The sequence below is a fragment of the Cetorhinus maximus genome, chromosome 12 (genome assembly GCF_964194155.1).
Source record: "Cetorhinus maximus chromosome 12, sCetMax3.hap1.1, whole genome shotgun sequence".
NCBI lineage: Eukaryota > Metazoa > Chordata > Chondrichthyes > Lamniformes > Cetorhinidae > Cetorhinus > Cetorhinus maximus.
This window is the reverse complement of record NC_135890.1, coordinates 21280760-21299135: the sequence shown is the minus strand read 5'-3', so window position 1 is coordinate 21299135 and position 18376 is coordinate 21280760. Positions and strand designations below refer to the sequence as shown.

At 44.4% G+C, this 18376-nt stretch overlaps 1 protein-coding gene across 2 annotated transcripts in view; it reads left to right on the top strand.

Moving 5' to 3' along the window:
* Positions 1-18376, top strand: part of shank3a (SH3 and multiple ankyrin repeat domains 3a) — a 1183771-nt gene that overhangs the window by 771742 nt on the left and 393653 nt on the right. For both annotated transcript variants that reach the window (XM_078553129.1, XM_078553130.1), the window contains exon 13: positions 3390-3556. In XM_078553129.1, the coding sequence (XP_078409255.1) occupies positions 3390-3556 (167 nt within the window). The remainder of the gene's footprint in view (positions 1-3389; positions 3557-18376) is intronic.

Below are 18376 nucleotides of genomic sequence, written 5' to 3'. Positions count from 1 at the left end.
AATTATGCCAGGGATATTCTGGCCATTTTTTCCCTCCTTGGACCAGAAATACAGGAGGTAACTGCAATGGTTTTCTGCCACCCTAAGATCAGCTTATTCAGTACAGACTGGCGAACAAATCTGGGACCTTCTTACTGTCTAACTAAGTGTCACATTACAGGTGTCTTTTGCATGAGATATTAAACCAAGGCCATTCCTGTTCTCTCAGGTGGATGCAAAAGATCCTATGGAACGATTTTGGAAAAGAACAGGCAAATTCTCTCTGGTGTTGTGGCCAATGTATATTCCTTAATCAACTTCACTGAAACAGATTCTTTAATGGCTGTTAATGGAACGTTGCTGTGCATAAGTTGGTTGCCACATTTCTCACCTTACAACAGTGACTACATTCAAATATACTTAATTAGCTCTGAGGCACTTTGAAATGTCCTGAAGTATAAATGCAAGTTGATGTTTGTCAGAATCTTTTGGCTACTTTATCTTGAAGCCTCTTTGTCAAAGAAAACCAGTCCAAATTGTTTAATATTTTCTCATAAACTTTAAGTATTTATACCTAGAAACATGTTTGTTGCTCCCTTTTATACCCCCTCATGAGCAGTAATATCCTCATTTCAATGAGGTGCCTCAAGTTGGCCCCTCTACTCCAGTCAGTCTGACCAGTACTTTAGATATCTACATGCGGAAGGTGTTCGATGTATTACATCTCGTGAGGGAGATTCTGTCTCTTAGCTGACGTGCTTTGTAAATTCTGCCTCGTATTTCACTGAGGCGGTCATAGTCCAGATGGTGCTTGTTTGCTCATTCGCAAGCAAGAAAACAGGCTCTGGCAAATGGTGCTCCATGCCAGGTCTGACGATTTAGATTGGAGAATGTTGTATGGCTGTTATTTTACACTGGCCCTCAGTACATGTGGCTCAGGGGAAATCATCTGGGATTCCAAATCCTGATTGCTGTGCAATGACCTCCACTGTGAATGTCAGGTGAGAACAGGGTTGGGCTCCATGTGAAGCCCCTCACAATGGAACAGCCACTCTGGATTTTTTAAAAATTATATTCATTCTCTGGATGTGGGTTTCACTGGCGAGGCTGGCATTTATCACCCGAGAAGGCAATGGTGGGCCACCGCCTTCTTGAATGTCTGCAGTCCATGTAATGAAGCCGCTTCCACAACATTGTTCAGTCAGAAGTTCCAGGATTTTGATCCAGTAGTCACGAAGGAATGGTGATATATGCCCAAGTCAAGATTGCGTGAGTCTTGGAGGGGAACTTGGAAGTGATGGTGTTCCCATGCACTTACTGCTTTTGTCCTCCTAAATGATGGAGGTCAAGATTTTGGGAGGTGCTATCATAGATGGCTTGGCAAGTTGCTGTAGTGTGTCTTGTAGACGGTACACACTACAACCATGGTACAACGATGGTGGAGGAAGTGAATGTTTCAGCTAACGGACGAGGTTAGATTTTCTCATTGCTATTATTTTAAGGCTGGCCTTAACCCATACGAATGCTGGTAGGAAAATGTAGGCATTATTGAAAATCTAGGCTTTACTGAGTGTTCTCATTCATAGAATGGTCACCTGACATAGGGACCAACAAAACTATGTCTGAGGAAGTAAAAACAGAAAATGCTGTAAAAACTCAGCAGGTCTGGCAGCATCTGTGGAGAGAGAAACAGAGTTAACGTTTTGAGTCCAAATGACTTCTTTAGAGCGCGAGTCTTATGGACTTGAAAGTTAACTCTGTTTCTCTCTCCACAGATGCTGCCAGACCTGCTGAGTTTTTACAGCATTTTCTGTTTTCATTTCAGATTTCCAGCATCCACAGTATTTTGCTTTTACCTTCAGACTTCCTCAGACATGGAGGACAATGTTTGATAAAAAAATATTTGGATGCATTTAGTTGCTGTACTTTTGCTAAACAATGCCACAAAGACTTATGTTGGTCTTCTCAATGAGGGCCTTGTACATGTCATTATTATCCAATGCTGGCTGTTATTTATTAGCCGTCAACCTTGCACAGTCACAAAGTATTTTCCATTTTCAAAATGAAAATGAAGAGGTCTTCTGCTATAAGTGAAGTCGAGAAACTTAGAACATTGCATGCAAAAACATATCGCGTAAGAGTCTCCACCTCTTCCGAAAGCGGAATCTCACCTTTCGAAGCCCGAGGGAGACTTACCGTTTAGATCCCTTTGAAAGAGGAAATCTCCATTCCGGGACCCACCTTAAAGAGTAAACTTATTAAAATCTCTTAGAGAGAATCGTATTCCTCGGATCCTTTTTAAAGAGATGGTCTTAACATCAGGACTCTAATCAGAAGCAGCACTTTCTTAACAAGTTTTGCCTTTTATCCCGTCCCCTGAACCTATCAACTGTTGCTCGGATGAGGATGCTGAGGGGGGGAGAAGAAGGGAGCGGGTGGAAGGGGGAAGAAAGAAAAGGGGAATGGACGAAGAGGGAAGCTGGAGGCTGGAGCGGGGACATATGCCATTGGGAGTTAACCTGACCTTTCCTGTGGACCCTGTAGAGCGCGGAGCAGGGGCCGGATCGGGGACTCGGTGAAGAGGTGGACGGTGTAGAGGCGCAGAGGAAACAGGAAAGAGGAACTGAGTGGACAACACAACGGTTGAGGATGGATATGGGGGCGGGGGGCCAGGGAAGGTCAGAGTGGGGGCGTGACCGGAGCGTCTGGGGGCGGGGCCATGGGCGCGGGCCAGTCTGAGGGGAGGGGCCGCTCTCTGTGAGGGCGGGGCCGGTCTGCGTGGGAAGGGCCAGAGTGGGGGCGGGGTCGCTGTGTGGGCAGGGCCAGTGTGTGAGGGCGGGGCCGCTGTCGGTTGGGGGAGGCGCGGGGAGGGGCCGGTCTCTCTGTGTGTGTGTGTGTGTGTGTGTGGGGGCGGGGCCGTTGTGTGGGCAGGGCCAGTGTGTGGGGGCGGGGCCGCTGTCGGTTGGGGGAGGCGCCGGTCTGTGTGTGTGGGGGGCGGGGCCGGTGTGTGTGGGGGCGGGGCCGGCCTGTGTGTGGGCGGGGCCAGGGGCAGTCTGGGGCTCGTTCGTTGCCAGCCCGGGAGTGAGTGAAGATCCAGCCGGAGCTCACATTCAGCGCTGGCATGTGAGGAGCTCCGGCCGGGGGAGGATGTCGCAGCCCTGGCTGCGGCCAGCGACATCACAACCCTCCTCAGACTAGCGATGTTAACGGACCCGGTGCCCGGTTTCCGTTCGGTGTCCGAGCGCTCCGGCCGGGAGAGGCCGAGTTGAGTGAGCTGCTGTCCCCCTCCTCATCCCGGACAGGTCACGGAGGATGTGGGAAGGGGCGGCCCCCGGGCCCGGGTCGGGGTCCGGAACCGGGACCGGGTCTGGGTCTGGAAGAACTACTGTCACCTATGTTTTCGTTTACAGCCCGAGCACCGTGAGCGCTGAACCGAACACAACCCCGGCTGCCGTGCACAGAGGACCCAAGCGCAAACTGTACAGTGCGGTTCCGGGACGGACCTTCATCGTGGTGAAGCCCTATCAGCCCCAGGGAGAGGGTGAGATCCTGCTGCACCGAGGGGAGCGAGTCAAAGGTTAGTGCGGTTCCCCACACACTCACACTCACTATGTTTATAGTGCTGAACAACCCATCTCATTCAATCTCTCTATCTCTCACTCACTTCCTCCCTCATTCTGTTCACTCAATCTGATGCTGTTTCACTTTTTCAGTAGAACTTATTATCTCTCCTTTCCATCACACTGACCCTCCAAGTCTCTCCTCTCCAGGGCACTATGTATCTCGCAATCTATCTGTTCCCTCTCCATGGTACTGAACTCATAGAACCATCTCTACCTGTACCTTCTCCGTGGTGCTGAACCACATCTTTCTATCGCCTTACTCTCCCCTCTCGCCATATGTCCCTTTTCGATGCTGCTGAACATTCGCACTCATCTACTCCCTTCTGCATGCTGTTGAGCCCTTTGAGGTCTACACGCTCACCCAGATCTAAATGATCTCTCAGTTGCCCGAACAACAACAATCCTGGAATCAGTTCACTTATAACTTTCCAGCTTATTTTTTTGAACAAAATGTATTTATTTGTCTTCCATTTCTGCATAATCCTCAGATGCCACATGCGGAGATAATCAGGGTTCCCAACAGCCCTGTTCTGTCATGTTTCTTTCCCTCTCTCTTTCTGTGTGTGTGTGTTTGGTGTAGAGTGAGAGAGGCCAGCTATGCGTGAGTTGTTCTCCAACCCAAGAGTCTGCCACTGACAGCGTTCATTCATTCTGGTTGCAGCAACGGACTCGTCAGAGATGGGCTTACCTCAGAAACTAGGCACTGCTTTCTAACTTATGACTCCAGCTGAAAAAGGCCAAGAGGTGGCTGCTCTTTCTTTCCTCAGCTTTCTGGCTTGGAGTATATATGCCAGCTAGTAAGGTTAAGGAAGTGTTAGGAACAAAAACTGTTTTAATTTCCTTTGGTGTTGAGGTTGGCAGTTCATTTGTGCATGTTGGTTTAAGCTTGTTCATTTATTGACATCATTAACATTCTCTGTGGGTCGTCTTCCAGTTGCTTAACTCCTTTCACTGTTGAAGGAAACCAGTGGGTCTCAGTCCATCTCTTACAGTTATATAACATCAAAATTCATTTTATTACACCCTTGCAGTTGTATAATATATAGCACAGGTTCTCCTCAAACCCCTTGAAGATCTATTGCTTTTATGGGATCTTTGCCCAAAGTTCTCAGTCCGAGAGGGTCTCAACTGACCAGCCACAGTTCTGTCTTATGTGAGAAGATCTTACATGACCCCTTCTCAGTTCTTGCAGGTGAGTGCCTTGGATTTAGTGCATGGTGGGGTTATCATACTGTATGACAATGAAGGATTGGCTGAGAATGTACACGATAGGGAATAGTCTCAAACATATTCAAACATGAGACAAATGCAAAGGTGAACCAAGAGCTCTTGCACACTAGCGTTCTGAAGAAGGGTCATATCAGACTCGAAATGTTAACTTTGTTTCTCTTTCCACAGATGTCAGACCTGCTGAGTTTTTCCAGCATTTTATGTTTTTATTTCTGATCTCCAGCATCCTCAGTATTTTGCTTTTATTATCTTCCACACTAGAACTGAGGTCATCTAAGAACCTTCACTATGAACTATGCATTTGTGGGGAGCTGGTCTATGATCCCCATACATACTATACAACTGTCAGAAGCTTTATGAGGTTTTCTTAATCACAACAGAACTGTAATTGGATTTTCTGAAACACTTTCATATCCTAAAACTATGGAGACCAACTGAGAACATGGAATTTTAAACACAGCCAAGAAAAAGAACGAAATTATTGTCGTTCCAGTTTCTGTTTCCCTCTGTCTCATCCCTTTCCTTACTCTAATGCTTTCCTTCTCTCAGCTCATTTCCTTCCACTTTATCTCCCCCACTCAAACTCTCTTGTTATTTGCTGATGCTGTTGTTTCATGCTCTCACTTTGTGTCTTTATCACCATCTGACTGTTCTTTCTGTTTCTGTGTATCACTTTTCCTGTCTTAGTCTGTAATACTCTTTCTAATTCTCTGTCTATCTCATGCTGCCTGTATCGCTGTCAGTCTTTCTCTCTCTCTCTCTCTCTCTTTTTCTGTCAGTTATCTTCTCCTAACTAGCCCTACTGTTGAAATCTGAACTGAGAGACGTGGTAGGTTGTTTGATCATGAAGGGCATTACAGATGATTTCCATCCTCATCTAACATCCAAACATGCATGCCCATTTTGCCAGGAGTGGAAATCCTGTCTGATGCGTCTCCCTACCTAGCCCTGTAGTTCAATGGCAAATTACTCCAGCCTTAACACATCCCCAATGTATGTCAGCTAACTCATCACAGACCTCTAGAGTTTAGAACCAGGATTGTGCAGGCTGGAATCTAATCGAGAAATTCAGGTGGTTTGCATATAGAATAACATATTCCTGGGACTGAATAGCAGGCTGGAATCTAATTCAAGGGTTTAGGGTAGTTTCTACACAGAACAACAAATGCCTTGGAGTGAGCAAACTAATCAAGGGATTCAGTGATTTACTTGTAGAATAACGGATATGTAAGAGTGAGTTGCAGCTTGGAGTCTAATAGAGGGGTTATATTGTTTCATATATAGAAAAATAGATACCTGGCAGTAAGTTACAGGCTGGAATCAAATGGATGGGTTTAGGTAGTTTATGTAAAGGATACCCTGGAGTGACTGATCTCAATCAGAAGACCACCAATTGTGCTACAAAGTCACCACTAGTAGGAGGGTGTTATTATAGCATGGTAAGTGTATGCAGATAGTAATGCAATGCAGATATAACCACAATTTGCACTTACTTAGCATTTTTACTGTAGAAAAACATCTCAAGGTGATTTACAGAGGGTCCTCTTTTGGGTGAGATGTTAAAACTGAGGTCTGGTCTGGGGTCTCAGGTTGATGTAAAAGATACCATCGTCCTATTTGAAGGAGAGCAGGGAAATTCTTCCTGATGTCCTGGCCAGATACCCTTCAACCAACTCCACTAAAGCAAATGTCCCAGTTATGTATTTCATTGCTGTTTGTGGAACTTTGCTGCATGCAAATTGGCTGCCATGCTTCCCTGCATTCCAGTAGTGACTACAATTCAAAAATGTACTGCATTGTTTGTAGCACATACTGGGATATCCATGAGGCCCTGAACGTCCCTTTCTATATGTGTTGTGAATTGTAGACTAAATCTGCATGCTTGCTTCTTGTATTATAAACTAAACTTTAGAGTATTTATATATTCTATATTGCAATATGATTTCTGTTGCATTTTTATGGATAACCAGAACATCTTTTAAATTATAGTGTGTAAAACAGTAGAGATTGCTGCACTGATGGCATGTAAAAGGGCTGACTGCCCCAACTCTATCTGTGGACATAACAGGACTGTCAGTCCTCTCAGGCCCTGGCAGCTGCTCGGATCTCTGAGTAAATTGATGGCTTCCAGCCACTCTGGGTGGTGGGAGGCTACTGCTGGCCCCATTGGCTCCGGGCACACAGTTCATTGAAATCTCAAAGTAAACTTGCCACAGCAACAAAGGCCTGAAGTTAAGGGCATTTCCTGGATCTCGGCAATACAGTGGTTTTGTCTGCCACTGGCTGTTCAGAATTTGCATACTGAAAACCTCTGGCCCTTGAGACTGTACAGTGGAAGCTTTCAGGCTGCAAATGAAACTGGGGACAGTGTTGACACAAGTGTGGGTCCGCCACCCATAGCCATTCATCCTGGACTCTACAGCCAAGAAACAGTTTCACTGGTCTTATGGTGGCATAGTGGTATTGTCACTGGACTAGTAATCCAGGGTAATTCTCTGGGGACCCGGGTTCGAATCCCACCATGGCAGATGGTGAAATTTGAACTCAATAAAAGCCCATCTCGTTCACTAATGTCCTTTAGGGAAGGAAATCTGCCACCCTTACCTGGTCTGGCCTACATGTGTCCCGCAGTAATGTGTTGACTCTTAAATGTGCTCTGAAAGGCACTCAGTTCTCAAGGGCGATTAGGGATGGGCAATGAATGCTGGCCTAGCCAGCGACGCCCACATCCAATGAACGAATAAAAAAATTGAGAATTTTACTTCTTATCCAACTTATGATGAACTTTTATTGCATCAGTTTCATTAGCAGCTTGGCATTTTGTGGGAGAGTCTCACACTCAGACACACATGCATACATATATGTAGTGGTTATGCTACTGGGCTAATAAACCAAAGAAGGTAGGTATAAATCCCTCCACAATATGTTTAAAATTTGAATACAATTTTTTGAGACAGTAAGGTCAGGAAATAAAAAGGTGGTATGAGTAAAAGTGACTATGAAGTAGTCGTATAGTTGTTAAATCCCAACTGGTTCATTCAGTCCTTTTAGGGAAGGAAGCCTACCATTCTTACCCAGTCTGACCTTATATGTGACTCCAGTCCCAGACCAAAGTGACTTGTTAATGCCCTGTGAAATGCCATAACAAGCAAGGCGGTGAATGGTTATAGGGAGTAGGTGGGAATGTGGAGTTGAGGTTACAACCTGCTCAGCCTTGATCTTATTAAATGGCAGAGCAGACTCAAGGAGCCGGGTGGCCTACTCCTACGCCTAATTTGTATGTTCATAAGACACAGTTGTTTCAAATCGTTATTGGGAATCAAAAAGAAGAACCATCACCACCATCTCAGGGCAGCTAGAGATGGGCAATAAATGTTGACCTTCCTAGTGATGCCATATTGCCAGACACACACACACGGATGCCTGCAGATTAACAATAATTGGAAACATAAAACCTATATCTGCAGTCCTCCCTACCCCTCATATTTGCCTGCAGTAGTTGAACAGACACTCTGTGTCCCTCCCTTATAGAACCTTGCAGCTTTAGCAATGTGGAGTTGGCACTAATTCTGACCTGGGAATACATCATGAAGGTCATATCTCAGCTCATTGTGGTAGTCCAGTCACATAAGGAATTTCTGTCAGTTTCTCTATCTATCTCTTTGCTGCACAAGTTTTGAGACGTAGGTGATCCGTGATACAGTTTGGGATGTAGTGGGTGGGCTTGTAGTATAGTGAATATCCAATATTGTTAATCACAGATGTGAGGTCTTCAAAGTCCATTAAGTGTTTAGTGTGACAAAATGCTTTAAATCAGCATAAGATTATAAGACCATATGAAATGGGAGAAGGAGTAGGCCATTTAGCCCCTTGAGCCTGCTCCACCATTCAATAACATCATGGCTGATCTGATTGTGGCCTTAATTGCACTTCCTGCCACCCCTTCATAACCCTTGACTCCCTTGTGGATCAAAAAGCATCTACCTTGTCAAGACCCTCAATCTTTTGTGTTTCAGTAAAATCACCTCGTTCTTCTAAACACTAATGAGTATAGGCCCAACCTCTCCTCATAAGACAACCCCTTCATCCCAAGAATCAACCTAATGAGCCTTCTCTAAATGATATCCAAGGCAAATCTTTCCCTCCTTAAGTAAGGTAATCTAACCTGTATATCATATTATTGGTGCAGTCTCACCAATGTCCTGTATAGTTGTAGCAAGACTTCCCTACTTTTATGCCTCATTCCCCCTGCAATAAAGGCCAACATTCCATTTACCTTGCTAATTACTGGCTGTACCTGCATGCTAACTTTTTGTGATTCTTGTACAAAGACACCCAGATCTCTACCACTGAACTCTGCAATCTCTCTCCATTTAAATAATATGCTGTTTTTCAACTCTTCCTGTCAAAGTAGACAACCTCACATTTTCCCACATTTTCCTGAATGGGAGGCCCCATGCATAAAGTTTTTTTTCCCCTCCGGCATGATCCTGGCCTTCCTGCGGCTTACCTCGCCCTTCAGTGGCTAATTACCTAAACGGCCAGTTATTAATTTGTGGTATGTGGACATGCAGGCATCGCTGTTATTTATTGTCCAGTCTTAGTGGGCAGTTAAGGGCCAACCACACTGGGACTGGAGTCACATACAAGCCAGATAGGGAATAGACAGCAGGTTTCCTTCCCTAAAGGACATTAGTGAGCCAGTTGGGTTTTTATGAAAATCTGGCGGTTTTTGTGGTCACTTTTACTGATAGTAACTCTTTATTATCAGATTTAATTTAAACTGAATTTAAAATCTTAAACTGTCATTGCGGCATTTGAATTTGTATTCTCTGGATTAATAGTCCAGGCTCCAGGATTACTAGTCCAGTAATATGACAGACCTGTTGTATTTCATCCCCTCCTTTACTCCCCCAAAAGCTGCACGTAAAGAATCAGCAAAGCTCAGGAATGTTAGTGGTGGCTGGAGCTTGATAAACAGTTGAATATTCAGCCATCACCTTCTTCCCATTTCCATCACACTTCACTCCTCATCTTCTCCCTATACTCGTCCAATTCACCACATCTCCTCCTCCCCATAATCCCTCAACTCCACCCGCACACCACCTGATATGCCTCAGCCCCACCTACACATTCGACGACTCAATTTCACCTCCCCTCAAGAAACAATTCTAAATGGTGGGTACAAAGCTGATCTTGCCAACAATCGGGCTGAAACCTACTGGGACATAAAATTCATCTTGTACTCCTTTCTTCATTACTTATTTAGTTATTTTACACTTAATCACACAATTGTATTTTCCACCTGCTTGTCCATCCAGTTAGTACCCCAGACATAGACTGAGAAGTCCTTAATCTTCTGCAGCTTTGATATTCAGAACAGTTGTAAGTCCATATCTGTCAGCTGTCTTGCTCACTTTTAATTAACCTTTTGAAACATCTCAGCCATGAGCATTGATTCATTTATATACTTTCTGAATGATTCATCTGCCCACAGTACAATATATTTTAAGTGAGTAGATTGCATGTCTACAACAGTACTAATGTTGTGTTTATTGTAACCAGGACTGACAGACCCGGCATTAGCAGGAGGGATGTATGAGAGAGTGTTACTTTGAGGGTGGTGTGGGGTATATTAGAGTGTTACAATGAGGATTGTGGGATCTAGGCAAGGGTGTTAGTGAAGGAATTGCGATACATCAGTGTGTTGGTGTGAGAGGTGTGTGGTCTATCAGCATGCTACAGTGAGGGGTGTGAGATAAATCAGTTAAATTGCTAAGCCTCAGTGTAACTGTAGAAATCTCCTCAGTGCAATGTATTTAGAATTCACCACCCGTGGCCTGATCTCTGATGCTGGTTCTTGCTGCTAATGATGGATGAGGTGGCCACTTTCCAGACATCACTGACTTTAATGGAATTCCTTATATTTAGTTGGCTGCATAAATTTGTCCCATTTTAGAGTTGCATTCTCTGCAAATTTGGAATTAACTGCAGTGGGCATTCTTCAGTGAGAGATTCCCTTCTCTTCAAACTGCAGAATTAAAGTAAAGCTATTATATCATGGCTGTTTGCATAACCAGATAGAAACGAAGGCCAGGATTTTATGGCCCTTCCTGCTCAGTGGGATATTAAGGTCCCGCTGAACTGAATGGAGATTTAAATTGCTGGCTGGATCTGCCAGGGGGTGGGGGACATGCCACAGCGGGGCCATAAAATCCTGGCCATAGAAAATTTATGGCACGGAAGGACGTCATTCAGCCCATCACATCTGTGGCAGCCGAAAGAGCTATCCAGCTTAATCTCACTTTCCAGCCCTAGGACTGTAGCCCCGTAGGTTACGGTACTTCAGCCGTATGTCCAAATATTTTTTAAACGCAACTAGGGTTTCTGGCAGAGTGTTCCAAACTCCCACCACTCTCTGGGTGAACAAAATTCTCCTCAACCTCCTTTTAATCATTCTGCCAGTTACTTAAAGCCTATGCCCCCTGGTTATTGACCTCCCTGCTAAGGAAAATAGGTCCTTCCTACCCACTCTAATTTAGGCCCTTCATAATAGGTACAGCCTCTGTCACATCAATCACAGACCACAAGGTCCTAGTTCAACACCTGTTTCTGCTGACCTCAGCCAAGGCACCAGTCCAGGGTAACAGTGTTAGACAAGTCAATATTAGGACCACTGCTTTTCTTGGTGAATATTAATGACCTAGCCTTGGAATGCAGAACACAATTTCAAAATTTGCAGATGATGCAAATCTTGGAAGTATTGTCAACTGTGAGGAGGATAGCAAAGACACTAAGAGGACGTAGACAGGCTGGTGGAATGCATGGACACCTGGCAAATGAAATTTAATGCAGATAAGAGTGAAGTGATACATTTTGGGAGGAAGAATGAGGAAAGGCAGTACAAATGATAAAATTCTAAAGGTGGTGCAGAAGCAGAGAGACCTGGGGGTACATGTGCACAAATCATTGATGGTGGCAGGGTAAGTTGAGAAAGCGGTTAATAAGGCATGTGGGACCCTAGGCTTTATAAATAGAGACATAAGTACAAAAACATGCAAGTTATGATGAACCTTCATAAAACATTTATTTGGCCTCAACTGGGGTATTACATCCAATTCTGGGTGCCACACTTTAGGAAGCTTGTGAAGGCATAGGAGAGGGTGCAGAAAAGATTGACAGGAATGGTTTCAGAGATGAGGGCCTTCAGTTACAAAGATAGATCGGAGAAGCTGAGCTTGTTCTCCTCAGAGAAGTAAAGGTTTAGATGAAATTTGATAGTGATGCTCAAAATCATGAGGGGTCTGGACAGAGTAAATAGGAAGAAACTTTTCTTACTGGTGGCAGGGTTTGAGAACCAGAGGACCTTGATTTAAGGTGAATGGCAGAAGAAGCAGAGACAAATTGAGGGAAAAACTTTTTTTATGCAGTGAGTGGTTAGCATCTGGAATACCTTGCCTGAAACTGTGGTGGAGGCGGTGGCATAGTGGGATTGTCACTGGACTGGTAATCCAGGGACCCAGGGTAATGCTCTGGGGACCTGGGTTCAAATCCCACCACAACAGATGGTGGAATTTAAATTCAATAAATATCTGGAATTAAAAGTCTAATAATGACCATGATGTCATTGTCAATTGTCATAAAAACCCATCTAGTTCATTAATGCCCTTTAGGGAAGGAAATCTGCTGTCCTCACCTGGTCTGGCCTGCCTGTGACTCCAGACCCACGTGGTGACTCTTTATATAAAAAAAACTGCCCTCTGAACAAGGGCAATTAGGGATGGACAATAAATGCCAGCGATGCCCGCATCCCATGAATTAATTTTTTAAAAAGGCAGATTCATTTGAGGCCTTCAAAAGAGAAATGGATAGTTACCTGAAGAGAGAAGATTTGTAGGGCTATGGGGAAAGGCAGGGTGTGGGGACTAGCTGAGTTGCTGTCACAGCCTGCAGGGACACAATGGGCCGAATGGCCCCCTTTTGTGTTGTAACCATTCTATGATTCTGTGACCCTGGGTTGGGAAAGGGGGAAAAGGAATCAGTCAGGGGTCAGGTTCATGATCACTCCAGTAACCTTGTATTCACCACTCCTCTGCCAAATATCGTACATGGTGGTAAGAACAAGAAGGTTACAGTCTGATAACCCCTATGATTGAATAACCTCACAATGCTCACAGGTGAACTGATACTTGAAGAGTGTCTGCTTTGAACTAGTAGAAGCTGCCTCGCCTCTGAAAAAGTGCACCCCATCACCAAGACTGGAGAGAAGGAGGTTAACAAAAGAAACAGTACTATTCATGGTTTCCAAGATCAGTATGCTCCTCCAATTCTTGCCTGATGCACATAATCAATTTCATCACTTCACCATTGAAGGCCCTGCCATCAGCTGCCTAGGCCTGAAGCTCTGGAATTCCCTCCCTAAACCTGGCCAACTCTCTATCTCTCTATCCTCCTTTAAAACAGTCCTTAAAACTTACCTGTTTAACCAAGCTTTTAATCATGCAGCAACTTACCAAGGCTCCTTAGACAGCATCTTCCAAACCCACGACCACTACCATCTAGAAAGACAAGGGCAGCAGATGCATGGGAACACCACTACCTGGAAGTTCCCCTCCAAGTTACTCACCATCCTAACTTGGAAATATATCTCCGTTCCTTCACTGTTGCTGGGTCAAAATCCTGGAACTCCCTTCCTAACAGCACCGTGGGTGTACCTACACCTCATGGACTGCAGTGGTTCAAGAAGCAGCTCATCACCACCTCAAGGGCAATTAGAGTTGGGCAATAAATGCTGGCCTAGTCAGCGAAGCCCACATCCCATGAATGAATAAAAAACAAAATCTGTTTTATTAAGGATTAGTGTTAAATTTTGTTTGATGACACTCCTGTGAAGTGCCTTGGAATGTTTTAATGAGTTAAAGGTGCTATGTAAATGTAGGTGGCTATTGTTTGTGCACACCAGAAAAATAAAACAACCACAATAGACCTAAAATCACCACATCACACTTATTCAACCCATTAAACATGGGACAATCAGATCAGGACTGTTGCATAGATACAGAATCCTCATTCTCAGATTAGAGATTCAAAAAGTCCCTATTCCCTCTCAAAGGATAGCAACTGTGGAACAGGCACCCAAAGAAAGGAATTCAGAGTCAGTGGGCACAGATTAGATACAGATTAAATTCTCTCTGCACTGCCCTATCAGAATGCCTTGATTTCGTCCTCAGAAAAGGATCCTAATGAAATCGCAAACCCGTGGCCCCTCTGATGGATTGTCATTTTAAGGCTGAAAGTCCATTTGCAGTGGGATGTCAAACTGGGATCATTGTCAGTGCACCTGGTTTGTGACCTGAGTTTTCTAAAGGGGATGTGCTGTTGATGAAGGAGGTTTGCATTGCTTCTTGGCAAAGTCTCACTGTAGCAGTCATCAGGGCTATGTCCTGATCTGTTCATAATCTATCCTATTTAGCACAGTGGAGGGTATCCTCAATGTTAAGATGGGGCTTTGTCTCCACAAGGACTGTGCAGTGGTCACTCTTCGATACTGTCATAGACAGATCCATCTGCGACAGGTAGATTGGTGAGGACAAGGTGAATAGGTTTTTCCCTTTTGTTAGTTCTCTCAGCCAGTCTTTTAGGACTCGGCCAGCTCGGTCTGTAGTGGTGCTCTCGAGCCACTCTTGGTGATAGATGTTGAAGTTCCTCACCCAGAGTACATTCTGTGTCCTTGCCACCCTCAGTGCTTCCTCCAGGTGGTGTTCAATGTGAAGGAGTATTGATTCATCAGCTGAGAGGGGACGGTATGAGGTAACCAGCAGGAGGTTTCCTTGCCTATGTTATGACCTGATGCCTTGAGACTTCATGAGGTCTGGCTTCAATGTAGAGGACTCCCAGGGCAACTCCCTCCCGACTGTATACCAGTGTGCTGCCACCCCTGGTGGGATTGTCCTGCCAGCGGGACAAGGCATACCCAGGAATGGTGATGGTGGTGTCTGGGACATTGTCTGTAAGGTATGATTCAGAGTCAGGCTGTTGCTTGACTGGTTTGTGAGACAGCTCTCCCACATTTGGCATCAGTCCCCAGATTTTAGTAAGAAGGACTTTGCAGGTTCGACAGGGATGGGTGTGCCATTATCGTTTCCGGTGCCTAGGTTGATGCTGGGTAGTCCGCCCAATTTCATTCCTTTTAGACTTTGTAGTGGTTTGATACAACTGAGTGGTTTGCTAGGCTAATCCAGAGGGCATTTAAGAATCAACCACATTGGATCTGGAGTAACGTGTAGACCAGACCATGTAAGGATGGCAGATTACCTAAAGGACATCAGTGAACCAGACAATCAACAAAGGTTTCGTGGTCACCATTAGACTAGCTTTTTAAAAAAAATTCCTGGTTTATTAATCGAATTTAAATTCCACCAGCTGCAGTGGTGGGATTTGAACCCATGTCCCTAGAGCATTAGCCTGGGCCTCTGGATTACAAGTCCAGTGACATTACCACTATACCACCACCTCCCTTGATCTAATGAAATTATGGATCAGGCTTGAGGGGCTGAATATCCCTGTTCCAGTGTTCCCAGTATCTGTTGTTGCTAATTAAGGGTAGTTTGTACTTTTATCTCTTGCCTGGTGGCACTGATGTCTCATGATGTGGAATAGTTATTGATGTTGATGATTTGAAGGAGTTAGTTAGTGGCATTGATGACATTGAGCTCCATCCTGCATACTGACTCTCAGTGACATCATCTGGAAACACATCAAGTTCCACATGCATGCTGACCCAACAGCCAGCTTAACCTCCCTACCACCTCTCTAGACCCCTCCATTGTCTCTAGATTATCAAGCTGCTTGTCCAAAATTGACCTACTTCTGTTCCTATGAGTGCCAGATGGGCAGAAATCTCCTCCAACTAGATATTGGGATGACATTAGTCATTGTCTTTGGTCCTCACCACAAACTCCATTGCCTTGCCACTGACTCCATCTCTTGCCCTAGCAACAACCTGAGGCTAAAGCAGAACACTTACTGCCTTGGTGGTGTATTTGGCCTCAAGTTGAGCTTCTAACATATATCTTCTTCATCACCAAGACTTACCTATTTTCACTTCGTGGTAGTGTCCAACTTTGCCTCTGTCTCAGCTCATCAACTGCTGAAAACCTCATCCATGCATTTGTTACCTTCAGGCTTGACTATTCCAACGCTCTCAAGGCCAGTCTCCCATCTTCCATCCTCCCTAAACTTGAGGTCATCCAAAACTCTGATGCACCCAGTTCCATTCACCCCTCACCCCTATGCTCATTGTCTTATATTCACACCCAGCCAAGCAATGCTTTAATTTTAAAATTCTCATCTTTGTTTTCAAATCCCTGCTTCGCCTAATCCCTCCTTATCTCTGTATTTTTGCAGCCATATAACCCTCTAATTCTTTGTGTTCCTCCAATTCTGGCCTCTTGTGCATTCCTGATTTTAAGCACTTCACTATTGGCAGCGGTATCTTCAGCTGTCTAGGCTGTGAGCATTAGAATTCCCCCTCTAAACCTGCCCTGTGCCTTTCTACCTCTCTCTCCATCACCAATACCTACCTCTTTGACCGAGCTTGTTGTTATCTCTCCTTCTTCACTGCTGTCAGTTTTTGTAACACTCCTGAGAAGCAACCTGGGGCATTTTACAATTATATAAATTCAAGTTGTTGTTGGAAGAATTATTTACTGGTGTCTCTTGTCATGGAGTGGTTAGTCAATGACCTTCCATAATATAGAGGAGTTCGCTACTTGTGTCACATGATAGGTAGGAGTTAGTTATTGATGTTTGCTGAGAAGTTTGTGACCTCCCGTGACATGGAGGGGTTAGTGTCTCATGATGAAATAAGCATGAATCCTCTGTAACAGTAAAATAAACTTTCAAATCCACACTGATCTCATGGTTGCGCTCAGCTTATTGTGGGAAATGGCTGTTGATGATGGACTGTTACTCGGACAGAATGGCACACATCTCATTTGAACCAATTGCCCGTTTAAGCTTGGTCACAAGTTAGAATAAATTTCTGAGAGGTTTGTGCCATTGGTATTAACTTATTGTGAGTGAATGGAAAGTGATTTGGACCATTTGGATTCTATAAAATGGAAGTACTTGGCAAGGGGTTTAATCCATTGTAAAGCTTTTTGAGGAAGCAAATGGGGGTATGGTTTGAGTCAGTGGTACCCTGCACAATGTGAATGAATGGAAAGGGGATAAGTCCATGGGCTTCCCAACAATGTGTGGGAATGGGTATAAGATATTTAGATTTTGTACAATGGGAGTGAATGGGAGGGAGTTTGGGTCAAAGAATTGTTACAGCACAGAAGCAGGCCTGTCATTTCTGTGCCCGCTCTGCAAGAGCAATTCAGCTCCTCCCACTCCGTTGAACCTTTCCCCATATATCTGCAAACGTTTTCTCTTGAGGTGCTTATCTGACTTTTGAAAGCAGCAACTGTATCTGCCTCCACCACACTTTCAGATAGTGCATTCCAGATCCTAACCACCTGCTACATAAGCGTTTTTTCTTATGTTGTCATTAGTTCTTTTGCCAATCATCTTAAATTGGTGTCCTCTGGTTCTCGATCCTTCTGCCAATGGGAACAACTCCTCTCTATTTACACTGTCTAGACTCATGATTTTGAACACTTTTATCAAGTCTCCTCTCAACCTTCCTTTCTATAAGCAGAACAGCCCCAGCTTCTCCAATCGATCCACGGAACTGAAGTCCCTCATCGCTGGAGCCCTTCTTGTAAATCTTTTTGTATACGCTCTAAAGCTGCTGCATCCACACTAAACTGCAGAGCACAGAATTGAACACACAACTCCACTGGAGCCCGAATCAGTTTTATAAAGGTTCATCATAACCACCTCTCTTTTGTATTCTATACCTCTATTTATAAAACCTGGGATTCCCATGCACCTTTTTAATCAGTTTCTCAACTAGCCCTGTCACATTGAATGATTTGTGCTCATATGTACCAGGTCTCTCTGTTCCTGCGCCCCCTTTTAGAATTGTACCCTTTATTTTATTTTGCCACTTCCCATTCTTCCGACTAAAATGTACCATTTCACACTTCTTGCATTAAATTTCATCTCCAAATGTTCGCCCATTCCATCAGCATGTCTATGGCCTCTGTCTATATCACTACCCTCCTAACAATTCTGAGTACTTCTGAGTTTTGTGTCATCTGCAAATTTTGAGATTATACCCTGTGTACCTAAGTCTACATCATTAATATGCATCAAGAAAAGCAATGGTCCTGGTGCTAACCCCTGGGGAACCCCATTGTATTCTTTCTGCCAGTCTAAGAAACAAACATTCACCAGCACTCTGTTTCCTATCACTCAACCAGCCTTGTATCCATGTTGCTGCTGTCCCTTTTCTTCCATAGGTTTTGTCAGCAAGTTTGAAGCCCATGATATGGCACTTTATCAAATGCCTTTTGGAAGTTCGCAAACATCATATCAACCACATTACACTCATCAACCATCGCTGTTGCCTCATCAAAAGTCTCAATCAAGTTAGT